Source organism: Propithecus coquereli, unplaced genomic scaffold (assembly GCF_000956105.1).
Source record: "Propithecus coquereli isolate 6110/MARCELLA unplaced genomic scaffold, Pcoq_1.0 Scaffold59, whole genome shotgun sequence".
Lineage (NCBI taxonomy): Eukaryota > Metazoa > Chordata > Mammalia > Primates > Indriidae > Propithecus > Propithecus coquereli.
Genome location: NW_012151840.1, coordinates 3,448,829 through 3,467,482, shown reverse-complemented (window position 1 = coordinate 3,467,482; position 18,654 = coordinate 3,448,829). Strand labels below are relative to the sequence as shown.

General features: G+C 45.0%; 1 protein-coding gene across 9 annotated transcripts in view; it reads right to left on the bottom strand.

Moving 5' to 3' along the window:
- Positions 1-16,468, bottom strand: part of TPM3 (tropomyosin 3) — a 27,555-nt gene extending 11,087 nt beyond the window's left edge. For 2 of the 9 annotated variants that reach the window (XM_012658577.1, XM_012658578.1), the window contains exons 1-8: positions 16,160-16,468; positions 15,449-15,574; positions 4,349-4,482; positions 2,915-3,032; positions 2,726-2,796; positions 1,982-2,057; positions 599-661; positions 351-420 (exon numbers count right to left, since the gene is read on the bottom strand). In XM_012658577.1, coding sequence (XP_012514031.1) covers positions 351-420; positions 599-661; positions 1,982-2,057; positions 2,726-2,796; positions 2,915-3,032; positions 4,349-4,482; positions 15,449-15,574; positions 16,160-16,276 — 775 coding nt within the window. In that variant the 5' untranslated portion in view covers positions 16,277-16,468. Of the gene's footprint in view, positions 1-350; positions 421-598; positions 662-1,357; positions 1,434-1,981; positions 2,058-2,725; positions 2,797-2,914; positions 3,033-4,348; positions 4,483-9,847; positions 11,271-15,448; positions 15,575-16,159 lie in introns of those variants that run through there. The other 7 variants (XM_012658583.1, XM_012658581.1, XM_012658582.1 and 4 more) reach the window with 6 other exon arrangements.
- Between the last annotated feature and the right edge of the window lie 2,186 nt (positions 16,469-18,654).

Below are 18,654 nucleotides of genomic sequence, written 5' to 3'. Positions count from 1 at the left end.
GCCTCGGCCTCCCAGAGAGCTAGGATTACAGGCGTGAGCCACCGCGCCCGGCCCAGACTAAAGATTTAAGACTATGAAATAAAAGGTAAATGTAGCCATACCAGTCTCCTCAAAGAGAAGGAGACAAATTCCAGAATGTTAAAGTCTTATTAAAGGAAAAGATTAAAGGTAAAAATCCAACGCTAGGGACTGACCCATTTGTCTAGCTGTGGCATAGGATGGGGCACACGATACATGCCAAATCACTGCCAACTCCCTTTGGTGTACAGGAAAAGAGACTAATGGTTAGGTTAATGGGCAAGGTATTCCTCTATATTTCTCTATTTCAATCCCTCTCCCAGGATCCATACCTTCCAAATCATCAATTGTCTTTTCCAGCTTGGCTACCGATCTCTCAGCAAACTCAGCACGGGTCTCTGCCTGGGGGAAATATGAAATCAGTCAGAATGAGAGATGAAGACAGAAGAGAAGTATCTCTATTTCTTCCACTTTCTACTTCCGGACCTTTCAGAACCAAAGCCAGCCAGTCTAAGTCCACATTAATGCCTTATAGACCTCCAAATGTTTTGGGTCCCTCCCTATGATCCCCTCAGCTCACCTCCTTGAGTTTATCAGTAAGAATCTTTATCTCTTCCTCATATTTGTCTTCTTTTTGAGAATACTGTAACAGAAGTAGAATAAAAATTTCAGAGTAGAAATTAGTCACACAGACAATACCCCCCCCACGTTTGCTCTTACACTGAATATGCTCTTAGATTTAATGTATTAAATGGTCCAGGAGTGAGAGTAAGGCCCTGCTCTGGACAACAGGTCCTTAAAATGCAGAAGTCTATGTCTTTAGAGTCTTGATACCCTCAGATTAGAATCCTCCATGACTTTTATTTTTAAAATGAACCTAAGCTCAGATCTCATTCCGATTAACCCGAGGAGGTGCTGTTCCGTTCTCCTGCTTGATAAGGAGCAGTGACACCCCACGGCCACATGACTGAAACACTCCCACATCAGGGCAGAGAAGTCATCTGTCTGGATTGCTCATTAGGTCTCAGAGTTGATTCTGTTACCCCCATCTGTGTGCCAGAAAATCTATTAGGGCCCCTGACTATTGCCTTTCAGCATAGCAGTATTAGCCGGATAAGCACATGACTCCATGCACCTGAGACCATGAAGTTATTTTTAACTAAAGCAATCAAAGTGCACAGGAATTAGCATTAAATCCAGAATCTGAATAGATAGTAGGTGGGTAGGAAGAGGACACATCTCATTGGAGTATATAAGGAATAGGTGTCTCCAGTCTTTCAACAAGGGCAGGGCTGGGCCCAGGCCCCAAAGCCTGTCACTTTCATAAACCAGCCCCTACCTTCTCCGCCTGAGCCTCAAGAGACTTGAGGTTGTTGGTGACATTCTTCAGCTCCTCCTCCAGCTCAGAACACTTACTGTGAATATTTTAAATACCGCAGGAGAGGAAAGGGGAAAAGGAAGAGAATAAAAAAAGGGAGAGAGACACATAGATGTGAATTGAACCTATATGTAGAGAGAGTTGGAAGGCATACTGGGGAAGAGAAGTTCCCAGGTAACCTGAGCAAGCATCGACCCTCCTCCCTCTACCATAGAACATGTCAAGAGCTAGAAACTCCTGAGCTCAGAATGTTTGAATACTAATAAAGAAAGAATACTTGAGAGCAATCACTACCAGGAACAAGTCATAAATGCTACCTGGGGTGGAGGTGGGAACGGATGCCCAACCCAAACAGTCCCCCAAATCACCCAAGGGAAGGAGAGACCCAGTAGAGAGGCAGTGAAGCAACTAGGAAAGAAGAGATGAAAGATGCTAAGTAAGTGGAAAAGAATGGAGCATTCCATGAAGAGATGAGAAAGCACTCAACAAATCAACCAGTGGAGGGGAGGAAGCTGCAAAACAAAAACAAAACAAAATAGAACTACACCATACACATAACCTTGCTGTGGGTTTAATGGTTAGTACCTTTTCTTCAGCAGCGCTCAGACACTTCAGGTTCTGGTCCATCAGTCTGATCTGCTCATCCATCTCTCGGCAACGGCTGTTAGTGATAGTCATGGGGGTGGCACAAGCCAGATTGTGGGGAGGGAGAAAGGGCAAAAAGGGACACAGCAAGAAAACAAGCAGCAAAACGAAAAAAAATGTATATTCAAAAAATGGGAAGAAAACACCACGATGGTCATGATATGTCATGTCAGGGAGAGGAGAATGCAAGGGAAACACAAACATATATGCATCAGCACTGACTTTGTTATACAAGGCCCAGAAGGTGCCACTGGGGGTCGGGGGTAGTTATTACCTGCCTTTGCCCTGAGGTTCACTAGCAAATTGGCAAAGTAGTAAAAACAGACACCAGACCTTAAGTCAATATAGCTACCTTGATGTCCCAAAAAGAAATACACCCCAGGTAGAAAGACCCAACAGGGTCTTCCAGTTAACTATTCACCATCTATTAGTCTTTATTATCCCTCAATTTGTAAATCCTACCAACAAGAAATAAGAAAGGTTCATTTGTCACCTGTCACTGGTCAAGTCAAGAGTAAGGAAGCCTAAAGCCATTCTTAGGTCCTAAAAAGCACTATAGATGATTCCCACTCCCTAGGCCCTGTTTAACAAGGTTGAAGGAATGCTAGTTTATTCATATTAGTGCCCAAGCCAAAGGAGAAGGGACAGAACGGTATGATAAGATTTGGGGAGCAAGATACTCACGACTCTGCCAGCTCAGCTCGTTCCTCTGTGCGTTCCAAGTCTCCTTCAATAATCACCAACTTACGGGCCACCTACAGGAAAAGATCCCAGTATAGCTCAGTGAAGCAAAGAAGGAGCCATTTCCCTCATGATTCTTTGCAGAAGCCTGATTATCACTGAAGAAAGAAGAACAAACAGAACGTGACTTACCTCTTCATACTTCCTATCTGCCTCTTCTGCAATATGTTTAGCTTCTTTGAGTTGGATTTCCTGGAGTTCCATCTTTTCTTCATCTTTTAAGGCCCGGTTTTCAATCACCTTCATACCTCTGCCAGAAATAGGACAAATGCGATACTGACACCCTGAGGAGTGTCACCAGCTCCATTCCAAGGGACTCAGAAATGCACCTTTTCTTTCTGTTTGCTGCTCAAATGGAAATCCCACAGCACTACTCCCATACCTTAGTTTAATTATTTCACTGAAAAATTTTTCTTATAAAATAATACATGCTTATTAAGAAATTAAATATTTAAATGTATAGTCTAAGCGTAAAAAAATAAGTCTCCTTTCCCAGCTCTAGTCTTGTTCACCAGCGGTAAGCTCTACTACACCATTCCGTAACGTGTTTTTCTCACTTTCTATGATTTGGACACTACTCTGTAATAGTACATGCATAGCTGCCTCATTCATTTTCACAGCTGCACAGTGTTAATGTACTCCTAGCAGGGCATTTTTAATTCTGAAAAGCCTTAGTTGTCAAGCACCTCTGTTCTAGCTTTAACTCACATGTGCCAAGGAGCCAATTGGCTATTTTCACACAGATGAACTATGATGTGGTTCATGGTTCTCAACCCAGGTCACACATTAAAATTAGCTGAAGAACTTTTAAATACATCAATGCCCAGGCCCCTCTTGCAATTGATTCTAATTGAACTACAGTGGGATCTAAGTATTCACATATTTTATTATTATTTTTTAAACCAACAAAGTTCAGTCTCCGTAGAGATCGTCAAAAATTGCCAATGCTGACTACATTTTAAACCATCATGGTGGGGTATTGGGAAAAGCTTTCAATCAGCAATATTCGTGCCTCAGATAAACCTCATTGGCTACGATACTGCCACTGCACAAAGCTCACATATTTTAAACTCCCCAGTGATGCCCCCTTACTCCCAACCATGATTCTAATAGTACAACCAGGGCTGAGAAGGTTTATTAAAATATAGATTGCTGGGCAGCCCCCTCCAGAGCTTCTGATTCAGTAGAATCAGGAGTAGGAACTGAGAATTTGAATTTCTACCAAGTTCCCAGGTGTTGCTAATGCTGGTCTGGGACCTGACTTTGAGAACCTCTGCTTTAGGAGGACTAATCTCATAAACAGAAGTTTATGATCCACAAAGTAGAAGCCATGCTGGTGGGCTCATTTTAAGGTTCATTAGGTCAGTTTATAGAGAAAGCCCAATTACAAAAGGGCCACAGCAGCTAGGTAACCCTTACTCTCTGTCTTCAAGGGGCAAGAATATGCGGAACTAAAGGAAAGAAGATCCTGTAAGATAGAGTTACTATTTTAAAAAGCAAGTCTATAAGGAAATCTTGATTGCTCCTTCTTTGGAAATCCATACTCTATCAGGCTCCCCTACACACCTCTCACTCTCATCAGCAGCTTTTTCCGCTTCCTCCAGCTTTTGCAGGGCAGTGGCCAGGCGCTCCTGAGCACGATCCAGCTCCTCTTCAACCAGCTGGATCCTACGGTTCAAGGAGGCCACCTCAGCCTCAGCCTGTGTTTGAATGAAAGAATGGAAAAGGGAAGCAGAGGCATGGTGAAAAGAACTAACTGGGGTTGACAGTAAGACCGGGGTTGACTACCGTGAAGAAGCCAGAGTCTAACAGGGTAAAACCTGTCTTAGCTCAGATGCTAAAAGACCAACAAACACAATTTTTAATATATATATACATTTCCTCCCTTTCCCATCAACAAACTCTCATATGTTCCACAGGAAGAGGGTTTTTAAAACTCAGTTCCTTGCCCAGCCCAGTGATAGTTAGTACCACTCCCTTTTCTGGACTCAGTTCAAATTCCTGAACACACTGGAGTCAGAAAAGGTAGCCAGTGAAGGGTTCCTCCTGCCTGAGCTCTGGCTTGGAGGTGTGTCTCACCCTCACTGACTTTCTTATAAGTGTCTCATAAAGTGAGAAAATAAATAAACAAGTTTTCTTAAAGAGGAAATCTTGGATTACCTATTAATTTGCTGTTTAACTCAAGTTGTTAACCCTCTAGTCACCTTACCCTAACAGATCAGGAGGATAACTAGCCTAGGGAATGTCTTCCAGAACAGACTTCCAGACTGGAAAGCAGAAGAATGGAACATTGGGATACCTACCCCTCATCCCTTCAACTTGCTCCCCCAAACCCTCTCCTCTCCCTGGCCTCCATCCCACAATGAAATACAGACTAGAATCCAAGTAAACCCATGCTGCCTTCCTGGCAATGGAATAAGAAACAAGGAAAGGAGGAGGCAGACTGGACATGGATAAATTCTAATGGTAGAAAAGCCTTCTTCCTATAACTGCCTTTCTCCCCACCCCCGCACCTTCACTAGAGACAGGCACGCTGACTGCCACAACCATACAAGAATTTAATCTGCCCCGCACACCACCCAGTTCAGATGCTTATCAAAGTACCTGGTAAACACGATCTCTCTTCTACAGCCCAGATTGTGCCTGAATTCTATTACCCTGCTTTCCTCCTGGCAGGCAGGGGTGGGGGCAGCTACAGAAATAATCTGGGCCACCAGCCCCTGTGAGGAGGAATATAGCCCCAGAGAGTCCTGTTAACAATCAGGACTAGCACAAAATTTCCATAAACATGGTAGGTTCAAGGGACTGGGAAGGGAGGGTAGAGATCTAACCACCAGACTACAGGAAAAAAAAAAATCGAGAAGTCAACATAAGCTGAAATTATTAAGAAGCTATTTGTGTCTCTACTATTCAAAACACCACAAAGACAAGTATTCTCTGGTTCTGTCTCTTCCAGGAAAGCAGATGTCCTGTAGGACAACACATTTCTCCTCATAAACCCAACAAAGCCAACCCATCAAGAGCAAGTTAGGCTATCAGGCAACTATGAAAGACTTGCTAGTACAATGATTTACCCCCCTTGCAGATTTGGAGGAAGCTCATGAAATATAAGTCCCCATCCGGCTCACCAGTAGTTACCCAAACTGGAGTAGAAGATAACAGGCTATGGGGGCGGGGTGTACGGTTTCCATGACAACAAGCTGGCTCAGGCAGTTTCTCCCACAAATCAGCATTTACAATAGAATTCTCCGCAAGGCTGAAAAGGGAGGAGGAGAAAACACATCTTGGTGCCCTCACAAGAGCATGCGCACATCAACAAGCCTGTATCAAAAGCAGAACCCAAGATGGGAGTCCTAGCAAAAGCTTCAGAGACCCTGAGGGTGGGGGTGACCAGGACTTCACTGTTCTCTTTTTTTCTCCTCCTAGAGGATTAGTTCTCTTTATAATGAAACAAAAGCCCACAGAATTAAGATCTATTACTCTTATCGGTGGCCCTAGGAAACATTAAGTTTTGTCCTTTCCTAATCAACCTAGGTTTTAGCATGCCTGCCCAGAGGTGGTTTCAGTCTTTCAGTCTGTCCATCTCTGCCCAGCTTGGAGGATATACACTACTCTGAGGTCCTTCCCTTCAGGTAATAATAGGATTCTCCACTGCCCAGGAAGCAAAGATCCCAGGGGTGGGAGTGGAACACAGCAGCAATTTGGTTACATTAGAAGATGGCTGACAACGGCTTCAGCTATGAAATGAATTTGATTTAAATGCTACCATTCTACACTCCAAGGAGATTCCCTAAGTATGCCACACCCCTCAAGGCATGAAACTGACAGGGCACTGGTGCGCAGAGGCAGAACAGGGCCAAGGACAGAAGGGGATTAGTCTAAATCTGGCATTCTGCCACGCTGGGGTTTCTCTTTTTAGATAAAAGCCACAGATGAAATTCAAATGAAAAACAGTACTAGAAAAGTTAGGCTTGAGCCCTGTGAGTAAAGGACTGCTGGAGTTCACTGCAACCACAAATGCATCTATCCAGGGAGACACTGTGTCCTTGGGGACTTTAAATTTCATTGTGGTGGGGGGAGGCGGCAAGTTAGAAGGGAGTAGAGCTATCTGCCCCAGAGTAAACAAAGGTGGAGCCTAATTGGAGGCACTCAGAGCAAAGGGCTATTTGCCTCTCCCTGTGTGTGTTCTAGCATGGAGGGAAGAGAAGGCAACAGCAGGAAAGCAAATCCCAACCAAAGGTGATCAAGCCTGTTGCTTATCCACCAGACCCCACCATAGTCAAAGGAAGAACTGCACAATACTCAAACATTCTAACCTCCTTCAGAGACTAGAAATTTCAGATTAAGGCCAGAATCAAAACTGTCATTCAAAGCCCACTCACTCCCTCAATAGTACTCTTAAATTTTTTAGACCAGAAAAAAATAAAAAAGAAAAGTATCAGGGGAAGTTAGGAGAGAGGTATTAAAAATAGATACGGTAAACTGTACATTTAACAATAGTTACAATAGTAAATTTTATGTTATGTACACTTTTACCACCACTACCATAAAATAGATTGGAAAAAAAGACTGCATATAAATACTATGTTGCCATCTGTTTACATTTAAACAGAAGTACAAAGGAAATGCAAAACTGAAAGTGGATTTGACAAGGTATTATATTATAAAAGGTCAATATCCAGCCCAAGAGCAAAAAAGGACAGATCCTAGAACTCTAGCGTCTCGGTTTTGGACTCATCCAGCCTCCCAACAAGGCTGGCCTGGATATTCACACAAAGCAACCAGAAAAATAACGAAACGACAATCCCACTAACAGTATGTGATACCATCAGAGCACTACATTTGCAGTTCCAGAGGGAGGAGCCTACAAACCCGACATTCCAGAATGCCCTAAGAGGATAACAGGTAGCCCAATCACCCCCCTCCCTTCCCATGGGTGTCTCCTTCTCAGTAGGGGTTCAAAGTTCACTAGAGCAGAAAGTCAAAAGATTAGGCTCCCACAAGCTGGAAAGTAGAAGATAGTGGTTTCATCAGTATTTAACTATCACCTTACTTCCCCATTCTGAGGACTTCCTCACTAGATCTCAGCGCAATAAGCAAATCTGGCAGGCACTGAGTGAGGGAGTAGTTTAAGAAACATCTGATGCTGCTCACTCTGCTGCTTATCACCTCAAAGTCACCAAGGATGGAAAAAAGGAAGCCACGTTTTCCTACAAGGAAATTTACCAAATCCTGGGGGGAAAATCATCACCCACCCTAGAATACTCCTAGGATGTCCATATTTAAATGCTGAGCCTAAGACTCTGCAGTTCAACACAATGCCAATTCCTTTGGCCATCCTGTCTTTCTCTTTAAGGTTAACTGTTCTCCAGAACAAAAGAGATGAGAAAGTGTCACTAGTCATAAAGAGTCACCCAGCCAGTCCATCTCACTTGAGTTGATAATTAGAAGTTGCTGGCATACTCAACAGAGGAAAAATCCACCTAAAAAAAAGGTGACCAAGGAAGACAAGCAGCTCCCAGCATCTCCATGCCCAGTTATAAAAATAAGTGAGTATTCTAACAATCTTTAAATATTAACCTGGAGACCTGGAGGGCAACTGTTCCCCCGCATTCCCACCCTTTTCCGAATTCCAGTCCTCTCCCTCCCAAAAATATTAATTCTCAGTTACTCCCCAGAGGAACAGCCAAAAAACCCCCACAAAAACCAAGAAAACCTTACAAGGGAAAGAACAACAAAGAACACCAATAAACTACAAGAGTTCTTTCACTGAGTATTCAGATTTTAACAACACTTACTTTACTTTCTTGTCTCAAAATCTTCCAAAACCAAAGCCTCAACTCAGGAGGGATCAGTTCCACCCACTAGACTACACTCTAGTCTAGGCCCTGGAAAGTCTTATGCCTCACTAAAACAAGTCAATCACTTCTAAACAGAAAGTGATTTCAAGAAATCACTAGAATCACCATTCGTTCCTCCAACATCTTATGTTCCAACTTTCAGTTGGAAAAAATTATGTATTGAACTTTAAAAAAAAAAAAAGACACCGGGATAATTGGGAAAGGAGCAGAGGAACATCACTAGAGCCACCTAGAACTCATTATTCTGTCCCCATCCACTATATTGCCCGGGTCAATCAGAAACCCTGAGATTGGAACGCCATCTGATTCTCTGCCACGCACTCGCTTATCAGCCCTGCTTGGAAGAAATGTTTTTTCTTAACCAGTTCAGCTTGCACTGATCACACTTCGGCAATAAAGGCCTGAATCTGGCAGAAGTTCCTGCCTTCCAGGTCATCATGGGGAGGGCCAGGCAAGTTTAGTTGGCTCCTACACTTGCACTAACATAGGAGAGAAGTACCATCTCCTCCCCTCTCGCTTCACGTCGATTCAGAGAGTGGGTGTAGCAGTTGCAAGAGCACCCCGTAAGAGGAAAGGGCCCCAGGCAGGAGCACAGGAGGCAGTCCTGTGGTCTCAAGCTCATCTAGGGAGGGAGGGCACCGCGCTTCCTCTCAGCCGACTGCTGCCTCATTTCCTGAGCAGGCGGAGGGAGCGGAAAAGCTGCCAGCAGGCCAGGCCGGGGGCTTTCCGGCGGTTCCCACCCCCAACTCTCACCCTTTCACAGAAGGTTCGGCCCTGCCCCTCACAAACGAGAAAAGTACCCACCCACTCTCACCTCTTGGGCCGGAAACCCCAAGCGAGAGCAAAGTTCTCCCACCCTTCATGGGGAAGTGGGGGAGGGAGAAGCCGCTGAGCCCCTCCCCCAGCCGCGCCCGGATCCAAGGGACTGAATGAATGACCTGGGAAAAAAGAGGAAAGCCACTCCCCAGGCTCACGTAAGGCTCAATTCCTTCAAAGGTCAAGTCTGTTCGCCCGAGCACTCAGTTCCCTCGTCGCCTGCTTGCAGTCCTACCGGGGCTGAGCCCCACCCATCCTGTGGGCTCCAACTTCATCTCCGAGCCTGCTGGCCCCCAAAAGACAGTGCTCGACAGCAAAAGGGATCCTATTTGGGGTCCCGGCTGCACCAGCGCCTGCCCCTCCCTCATGCGCCTCGCCCTCTCCGTACCTGTTCCCGGGCCCGCCTTTCTCCCTCCACTTCCCGCTGGAGGCGCTCGGCTCTCTCCTCTGCATCATCAGCCTGCTGTTGCAGAACCTGGATCTTGCGCTTCACCGCCTCGATGGTGGTGATCCCAGCCATGGTGCCTACCCTGCTCCTGCTCGCGCTCCCGTTCCTCCCTCCTCCGCTCGGCGTTGCAGCCGCTCCTCACCCCTGCTTCCGCCTGCTCCGCCCTGAAATACCGGAACTCACCCACCCGCCCGGATGTGACGCCACAGCTGCCGCGCCCTCCCACCGCCAGGCAGGCGGGAAGGCAGTCCAGTGGAGGGAGAGCCGCGGCTGGGAGCGAGGGGCGGAGCCTTCCAGTCGCCCTAGGCAACCGCTCCCGGCCTTACCTTGGGCCAGTAAAGGGGGGCGGGGTTGGGAAGAAGGAGGGCTACCATGGTAACTGGCAGGCGCGTCTTGGTCTAGCTTCTCCAGCCAGGCAGGCTACCCACAGTGGTTGGCCTGTGTACAAGTGTATTAACCTTACACTCACGCAGTTGACCCCGACTCCCCCAACGCCAGCCTCCCACCACTCACCCTTTAAGGCACTCTGTATCCTCTCCATGATATAAACATCCTACTAGCCTCTGTTTCCACACACCCCGAGATAGACTCCAAAAACAGGTTCCAAGAAAAGCCTAAAGGACTTTCTGGGTCTCATCTTCAAAAGAGCCCCACTTCAACCTACTTTCAGAGTGTGCTCAGGTAGGTTCTCTCCCATCTCCTGCAAGTCAATGAAGGGAACTACGGGGGTGGAAGATATGGGCAAATTGGCAAAGTTCTCATTCTATTTGGCATCAGTTATGAACTTAAGTGCTCCATTTAGAATACCAGTCTTTTCCCCTGTTATTTTTGAGAGTCGATATGCACCATCAATTAGCCAACCTGCCAGCCCCTCCAAACCTTGGAACGATTCAGGACTTGATATTTGATTTAATCATCACTTACAATTCCTTTTGTAGATGTGGAAGATATCTTATGCTCACCTTTTTATCAGGAAGGAATCTTCTATTACAGACCACTGTTACCAGATCCTTGTGCAACAGCAAGATATGAGTGCCTGAAAAACTGTGCTGTGGAATTGAGCCTCCATTCTGTATTATAACTTTCACCAATTTCAGTGTCATTTCTTCTTCCAGGTACTCCAAGGAACTGTTTATGAATTGGAAACTGCCCCTACAGGCCCTGCCATGCAGGATTTCCGGGAGCACAGTGGTAAAGAGACTTGAGAATTTTATCTTATTCTTTGTATTCGTCCCACCTTCCAAGTAAATAATAATGATAAATCTCTATTCTGGTACAGCTCTCTTTTCCCCTAGAAAATCTGAAGGTAGAACAGGACTTAGGGCCGGGCACAGTGGCTCACACCCGTAATCCTAGCACTCTGGGAGGCCAATGCAGGAGGATTGCTTGAGCTCAGGAGTTCTGAGCAAGAGTGCGACCCCGTCTCTACTAAAAATAGAAAAATTAGGCCCACACTTGTAATCCTAGCTCTCTGGGAGGCCGAGGCAGGTGGATTGTTTGAGCTCAGGAGTTTGAAACCAGCCTGAGCAAGAGCGAGACCCCGTCTCTACTAAAAATAGAAAGAAATTAATCGGCCAACTAAAAATAAATACATAGAAAAAATTAGCCGGGCATGGTGGCGATGGTGGCGCATGCCTGTAGTCCCAGCTACTCGGGAGGCTGAGGCAGAAGGATCGCTTGAGCCCAGGAGTTTGAGGTTGCTGTGAGCTAGGATGACGCCACGGCACTCTAGCCCGGGCAACACAGTGAGACTCTATCTCAAAAAAAAAAGAAACCAAACAGGACTTAGAATTAAGAATCCTACAATCCTACCTCCTGAAAGAAATAGTAGGCAAGACAGTTACTGCCCTCTATGCCTGGTTCTAAGGACGCTCCCTCCAAAGGCTATGTCTTCTTATCTCTTTTTGGAAATACTGAACAATGAGACTATTCAGAAGAAAGAACTTGGACAGACAGTAATTTTCTCAGTAGAGTGATCTATATACTTTGATTTTTCCTCCAGGAATTGAGAAGGAAGAGCAGGGTTCTGACTCTCAATAAACTCTACCCAAATGGCCTATTTTTCCAGCTTGCTTTGGAGAAGTCTATCAGAGGGACTGTAGAAGCGGAAGTGAGAATTTGTCATCTGAGTGTTGATCAGCAGGGGGCACTATTGAACCTCCCTGTGCCCTAGTAAAGAAGCAGAAGACCTCATCCTAGACAAACCAAAAGGGTGCTGAGAGCACCACTGCATTCCTGATGTTGGTAAATTTGAACAGATAATCTCCTCTTGATCCAGGGAAACAGATGGGCTGACTCATGATAGCCTTTAGAAGCACGATGAATAGGCAGCAAGGGGCCCAGTGCTATTGTTTTCCTGGTGACCAACAATACAACAATATATCAACAGGTGTATATGTCCATCCCTGTCCCTTTCCTCATCCCTCCCACCACCTGTCATTAAAAATGGGTGTTGTGACTTTTTGTCCTAACCATTGCGCTCCTTTCCCCCTGTTTCTCCCTAAACAGCTTCTCTTTTATTATTATTATTATTATTTCCTGACCACTAGACAATGTGGGATCTCTAAACAGCTTCTGATTTCATCTTGGATTAAAACGATCTTAGGCATGGTTGCACAACCATGTGAATGTACTTACTGCCACTTAGCTGTACACTTAAAAATAGTTAAAATGGTAAATTTTATGTATGTATTTTTTTTTTACCACAACTTAAAAAAAAAAAGAACATTAGACAAACTCAGGGAAGAAAAAAACAAAGTTTGAACTGGTCTTGCCACACCCTTACCCTTTCTTTGTTTGAGCAGTCCTAGCAAAGTCCTACACTTTCCAGAAAGGCTTCTCTGATCACCAGAACTGCCTGTGTAAACATGCAGTTATTGACTGCCTCCTCCCTCTCTTCTCCTTATATCTACATCAAGGTAATACACTCTATTTACTTATTTATTAATCTTAAGATCAGAAACGAAGCTGTTAACTTCCTTTGTATTGGACAGAGTACCCTCCCTCCAAAGATGCTATTATGCTGCTGATGACTCTGGCCCTTGCTGTCTTACTTAAACCTTGTTGCTCCTCCTTATCCAGCATTTCTCCCAATGCCTATAAACACTGGGCTTTCCTTCTTTGACCCTTCAAGGCAGGGATCGGTAAACTTTTCCTCTACAGGGCCAGGTAGTAAATATTTCCGGCTTTGCAGATCATAGGATCTCTGTGGCCACTACTCAGTTGTAAAGAGAAAGCCAGTAGACAATATGTAAATGAATGAGCATGACTACATTCCAATAAAACTGTATTTACAAAACCAGTTTGTTGCAGGATTTAACCCACAGGTGATAGTTTGCTGACCCTAGCTTTTCGGAAAGAACTCTTTCTTCTTGCTTCAATCTCAACCTGGCCTAACAGACTTTTGCCTCCTGGCCACAACTTTCCTGTTCTATTTCTTACTCTTATACAAGGTACTTACTGACATGTTGGGAAAGCTAACAAGGGGAAGAGGAGTTGAATGAGTATTTTTTTTTACCCACATTTACATATTTAAATAGTTTTTGGTGGTTTCCTGTATAAATATGAGGAAGCTTCTTTCAAGTGCATATACCAAGTAGACCATGTCTAGGTAGGATATGATGTGTGTGTGTGTGTGTGTGTGTGTGTGTGTGTGTGTGTGTAAAAACAGCTTAAGACAGAATTCATCCCCAGGAAATCTCTTTATCTTCCTGATATTGATGTATTATCTAGATCCTCTATGTCACTCTCCCTCCCCCAAGATCTCAGGTTAGACTTGTTTGTTATGTTTCTTGCTCCTGGAAACACCTCCTCAAGCCTACATACTAGCTGTTTAAGCCTAAGGACTTTCCCAGAGAGTTGTTAACCAACCCTCACAAAACTGTTATTAACTTGACATTATGCTAGCCTGTGAAAATGTCTATTGTCATGCCCATATGTTAGAACTAGAGAGATCCATCCAACTGTATCTGGACCTAAGCTAGGCAATTCCAGCAGGCCATCAAGCACTTGCCTAAAAATCTGGGAGTAACCTGTGTTTATTTTGCAGTTTTTCAAGAAGGGAGAATTAGCAGTTTACAGTGGCCTAAATTTTTAGAAACAATGAGTTTATATAATGTATATGATCCAGTTTATATTTCTAACTTCTGGCATTATATATTCAATGCTCACCACTTTCCTTGGCCACTGAAAGTAATGGAAAGCCAAAACAAGATCAGAAAACTAATGCTAGAGAGGCTGAATGTGAGGATCTGGAAGCATTTATGAATGGTTCACTCTGTTCTTCTAGCTATTTTCTAAAATCAAATGTAATTTTATTATTTTTTCATAATTCTTTTTTTTTTTTTAAGAGACAGGGTCTTGCTCTGTCACCCAGGCTCGAGTGCAATGGCATGTGGCACAATCATAGTTCACTGCAGCCTCGAACTTCTGGGCTCAAGCGATGTCCTGCCTCAGCCTCCCGAATAGCTGGGACTACAGGCATTGTATCACCATGCCCACATAATTTTTCTTACTTTTTTTAGACATGGGGGTCTCACTATTTTGCCCAGGCTGGTCTCAAATTCTCGGCCTCAAGTGATCCTCCTGCCCTGGCCTCCCAAAGTGCTGGGATTATAGGCATGAGCCGCAAATGCGATTTTAAATAATACATGTTCCTATTTTCCTATTAACTCAGTTTGCTGATAATTGACTGTATTTCCATCAATAGTGAGACATTCTTTCGTTGCTGCTGAGACTCCTATGGTACTTTTCTTCCAAAAAACTTTTCTATCTAGTCTCTCATTTATCTTTGTGGCAAACTTTGAGGTTGAAGATGAAGAAAAGTAGGTGATTATGGGATAATATGAAGTGGAAAAAGAGAATTGATCATTTTCAAATGGGAAAATTCAGCCCTAGAGAACCTGAGTAATTTACTCAAGGTCATAGAGTAAGGTCTGGTAGTGAAACTTTTACCCCCTAAGATTACTTTTTAGTTTCTATTATAGTCTATCACTCTAGGGACCTCTCTGCTGCAATATGAGCAATGCTTCCTATGGCATCTCTGTGGCTTAAGGGTAGATGCCCACATTGGCCAAGATAAATAAACCCATGTAGGGCCAGGGTCAACGTGACCTTTGTTTCCCATTGTGAAATCTGAGCTGGCTTTGTTGGGCAGTTGAGAGATGAGAGGTTCTCTATTAATACACATATCTACATGCCAAGCCTTGGACACAAAAACGAAGAATGTGGCATGGGGGAGGAAGTAGGATAAGTGATAGCAGTCTGGACTCAGAGTCCCCTCCTCTTGTCCAGATCCTAGGAAAGATAATAAATTCCTGGGCAGGACGAAAATGAGACTTCTACATGTCTTTAAGAAAGAAAATATATGCCATTATGAAGATATACCAGCATGTGTTTATATGCAAAAATGTGTGTAGGTATATATGTCTATCTTCTGTGAACTTATGGGTATGTTAAAAATGTGTTTGGAATTTAGTCATATATTAACATAAAGATCTGTATGTGTAGATTAAATTCATCCCTCATCTCTCTAATACTCACATCAGCTGCCTTCTTCTCTGCCAGCTCCAGCTTCTCCTGGGCATCCTTCAAAGCTTCAGAATACTTGTCCAGCTCATCCTCTGTTCCTTTCAGCTTCTTCTGCATGGCTGCCAGTTCATCCTCCAGCTATAGGGGCCCAGAGAGTCACACACAAAGACATTCATACACAATAATGCAGGCTTGGACCCTGGGCTTTTGGACCCCTGAGCCCAGCCTCCATGTTACCATCCCCAGAGAGACACACTTTCTCCCCAGCCACTTCCAGCCCACCGCCTCAGGAGTTATGCTATAGCTTGGCTTATGACCCTATAATCTCTGACCCTAAGATGACCAAGCCACCCTTGGTTTTCATCCAAGATCCTTGGATGGGAACTGTCTAAGGGTGTACATGCCTGTGATGCTATTTAAGAGAAAAGAGATGGTGCATGCTAAACTCTTACCTTTTCCTCTAGAAGTCAGGGGTTCTTCCAAAACATGGTCCAGTTCTACTTAAATTCAGCAGAAACACTGTGGTTCAGAAGGGGCCACTGACTTTCCCAAGGTCACACAGGCAGTCTGAGGCAGATACCCTAGATGTCCTCTGCCCCTCCGGTGGGGCTGGGGAATACCTCCTACTCAAAGAGGGAGCTACTTTCCCCATAAAAACTTGCTACCATCTTATAGTATAGTCTTGTTCACCAGCAGGTGAGAGAGACCAATGCCAGTGCCTACCTGTTTACTTCTTTCTTCTGCTTGCTTTTGCTCAGCTTCAGCTTGCTCTGCCCGATCCAGAGCATTTTCCTTGTCCAACTTCAGCATCTGCATCTTTTTCTTGATGGCCTCCATCATGAGCAGTGGCTGTTGTTAGACTCACCTGTGGATACTGGAGAACTGGAGACTAAGGCAAGAAAGGGGGGCTGCTTCCTGAGTGACTAGGAGTTCCCCAGACTTGAGCCTTTATCTGTGCTCATGGCTCCACCTCTTGTTCCTAATATAGTATTTCCAACTCCCTCTACTCCATCGTTGTTCTCTTGGGGGAACACAGGGTGAGATACTTTGATGGACTGACATCACCAGAAAAAAAATATTTGGGAACAGCTGAGGCTGATCTTAGACAATGGAAAATGGGGGAGGGGAGAGGCTCTCCCTGACCCTGAAACTTTCCATTCGTACTGGGCAGCTCTATGAGTCTTTTAAAAGAGCAAGAAGAGTCTGGCCAAAGTTCAGCTTGTTAATAAAAAAAGAAAAAAAAGTAAAGAGCAGGAAGAGGGGAGAGGAGAACATTGAAATAGAGAAGGATACTTCGGTGATTCTAGAATGGCAGTTTTCATCCAGAGGGTCCTAGTTGCCCTTCAGCTTCTCCCTATCTGTCCCCCAGACTGTGTTGGATGCTGGTCAAACTCCACAGGTTGAGTTTCATCTTTTGTTTTTTTTTTGGAGGGGTCGGGGGGTGTCTGGGGAAGCTTTGTTTATTCACCCGGGGGAGTTAGGTTTCCCGAGTTTCATCTTTTGATTCCTGGTATTCAGTGAGTTTGGGCAGCAGTGAAGAGGGGAGGTCACTCATGATCCTTGACAATTCTCCCAGATCTCCAGATCAAATTGCTATGCTATTTTGGGAGTCTCTAATCAGCCAGGAGACATTGTTTCTCCCCCCTAAGAGCCACAGGAATAGTGTAAAAGGATAGGGTTGGGATCTGGAAGGCAATCTCAGAACTACAAGTGGGGTGGGGTGAGAAACAGAGAAGGGCCAGAATAATCCAGCAGGATCATGCCCTCTGTTTTCCCATAGTGATCTTAAAATAGAACTTTTGTACCTACACAGGTCTATGTTCTCTTTATCTTCTTTTCTTCATTTCCTCCCTTCTTAACTACTCCCTCCCACAACACATCACATCATCATAATCATCATTACCAGCCCTATTCTTCCCAGTTTAGTTCCAGGCCATGTTTATTCTTCTACTGGGAGGCTTGTTACTGACAGGTGGCATTTGATCCCCAGTACACTGGCACCATATACCTGAGAATATGGCAGGGGAGATGTGGGCACTGTTCACGGTGACCAGAGCTATCAGGGAAGAATATAAATGGCTCTACTTAGTCATTATGTCAAGGATAGTGTTAATGCCAAGCCCCAGCAAGGGGGGAACTGAGACACCCACCAGGACAGAGGGCACAGCAGAGTTAGAATCCACTCTTGAGAGTTTCCAGTCCCTAGAGGTCGGTAGGTAGATAGGCAGATAAACCATCTGCTGGGTCTTAAAGGAAAGCAGAGAAACCAAGTCTCCTTTCCTTGGAGACTAGCCAGGGAAAGGGACTAGGGAACAAGAGAGTCCCAGGGAGAAGAAGTGGATAATGGGGGGCGGGGGGAATAAGGAGGAGAAAAATACAAGGACAAGAGAAAATAAAGAAAAGAGATATATCCATTTTAGCATAAGGGGGCAAGTGATAGAGAGACTTGATCCCCAAATTCCAGCTCTCTCCCACTCCCACACCAGCACTTTAGGTTAAGATTGAAATCTACATAGGTTGTAGCTACTGGTCTTTCAAGAGAAGTCCTGGAGACAAGAAGTTTGGTAAAAAGAACAGGAGTCCCAGAGCCCCAAAGGTTGAGGTAGGAAAGAGGGTGATGCTGAATTGCCTACTGCTATAAGAATATGTTTGACATTTAGTTGGTTCCTAATTAAACAACCCAATATCAAACATATCACACAGAAGTAGGCGGGAGAGCTTTGGTGGTCATCTGCCTTCCTGCCCATTGCAAAGAAAGGCCAGAGCATTGACACCAGGCGCCAGTCTTGTCTAGATGGAGAGCCATCTCCTTGAGGAAGGGCACTGGCCCATGGTCTTCACCTCCCAAGACAGCCAGCTATTGCTCATGTGCCCTTCGTGCCATCCCTGCCTTAGCTCCTCTCCTATAAGTGCCTGCCCTTTGCTGGATCACGTTGGCCTAAACCAGGAAGAATACCTGGCAGGACTCCACATCCGACACCTATCGTGTTCCCCAGCACTCCCACACGGAGTTTCTCCCCCTGATGTCACGGCTCCAGTGCCCAGAGGATCGGCAGTGTCAGCAGCTCCTCATCAAAGTTGCCACCTGCTCTCTTCAAGGCCATTCCAGCTGCCCTGAGGCTTTCCGGGGGTGGGAGTGGGGGCTTGTACATCCTGCTTTACCTTTCCAACAGAATTCTTAACCTTTCCAGATCACCCCCACAAGACTGATGAGGTCC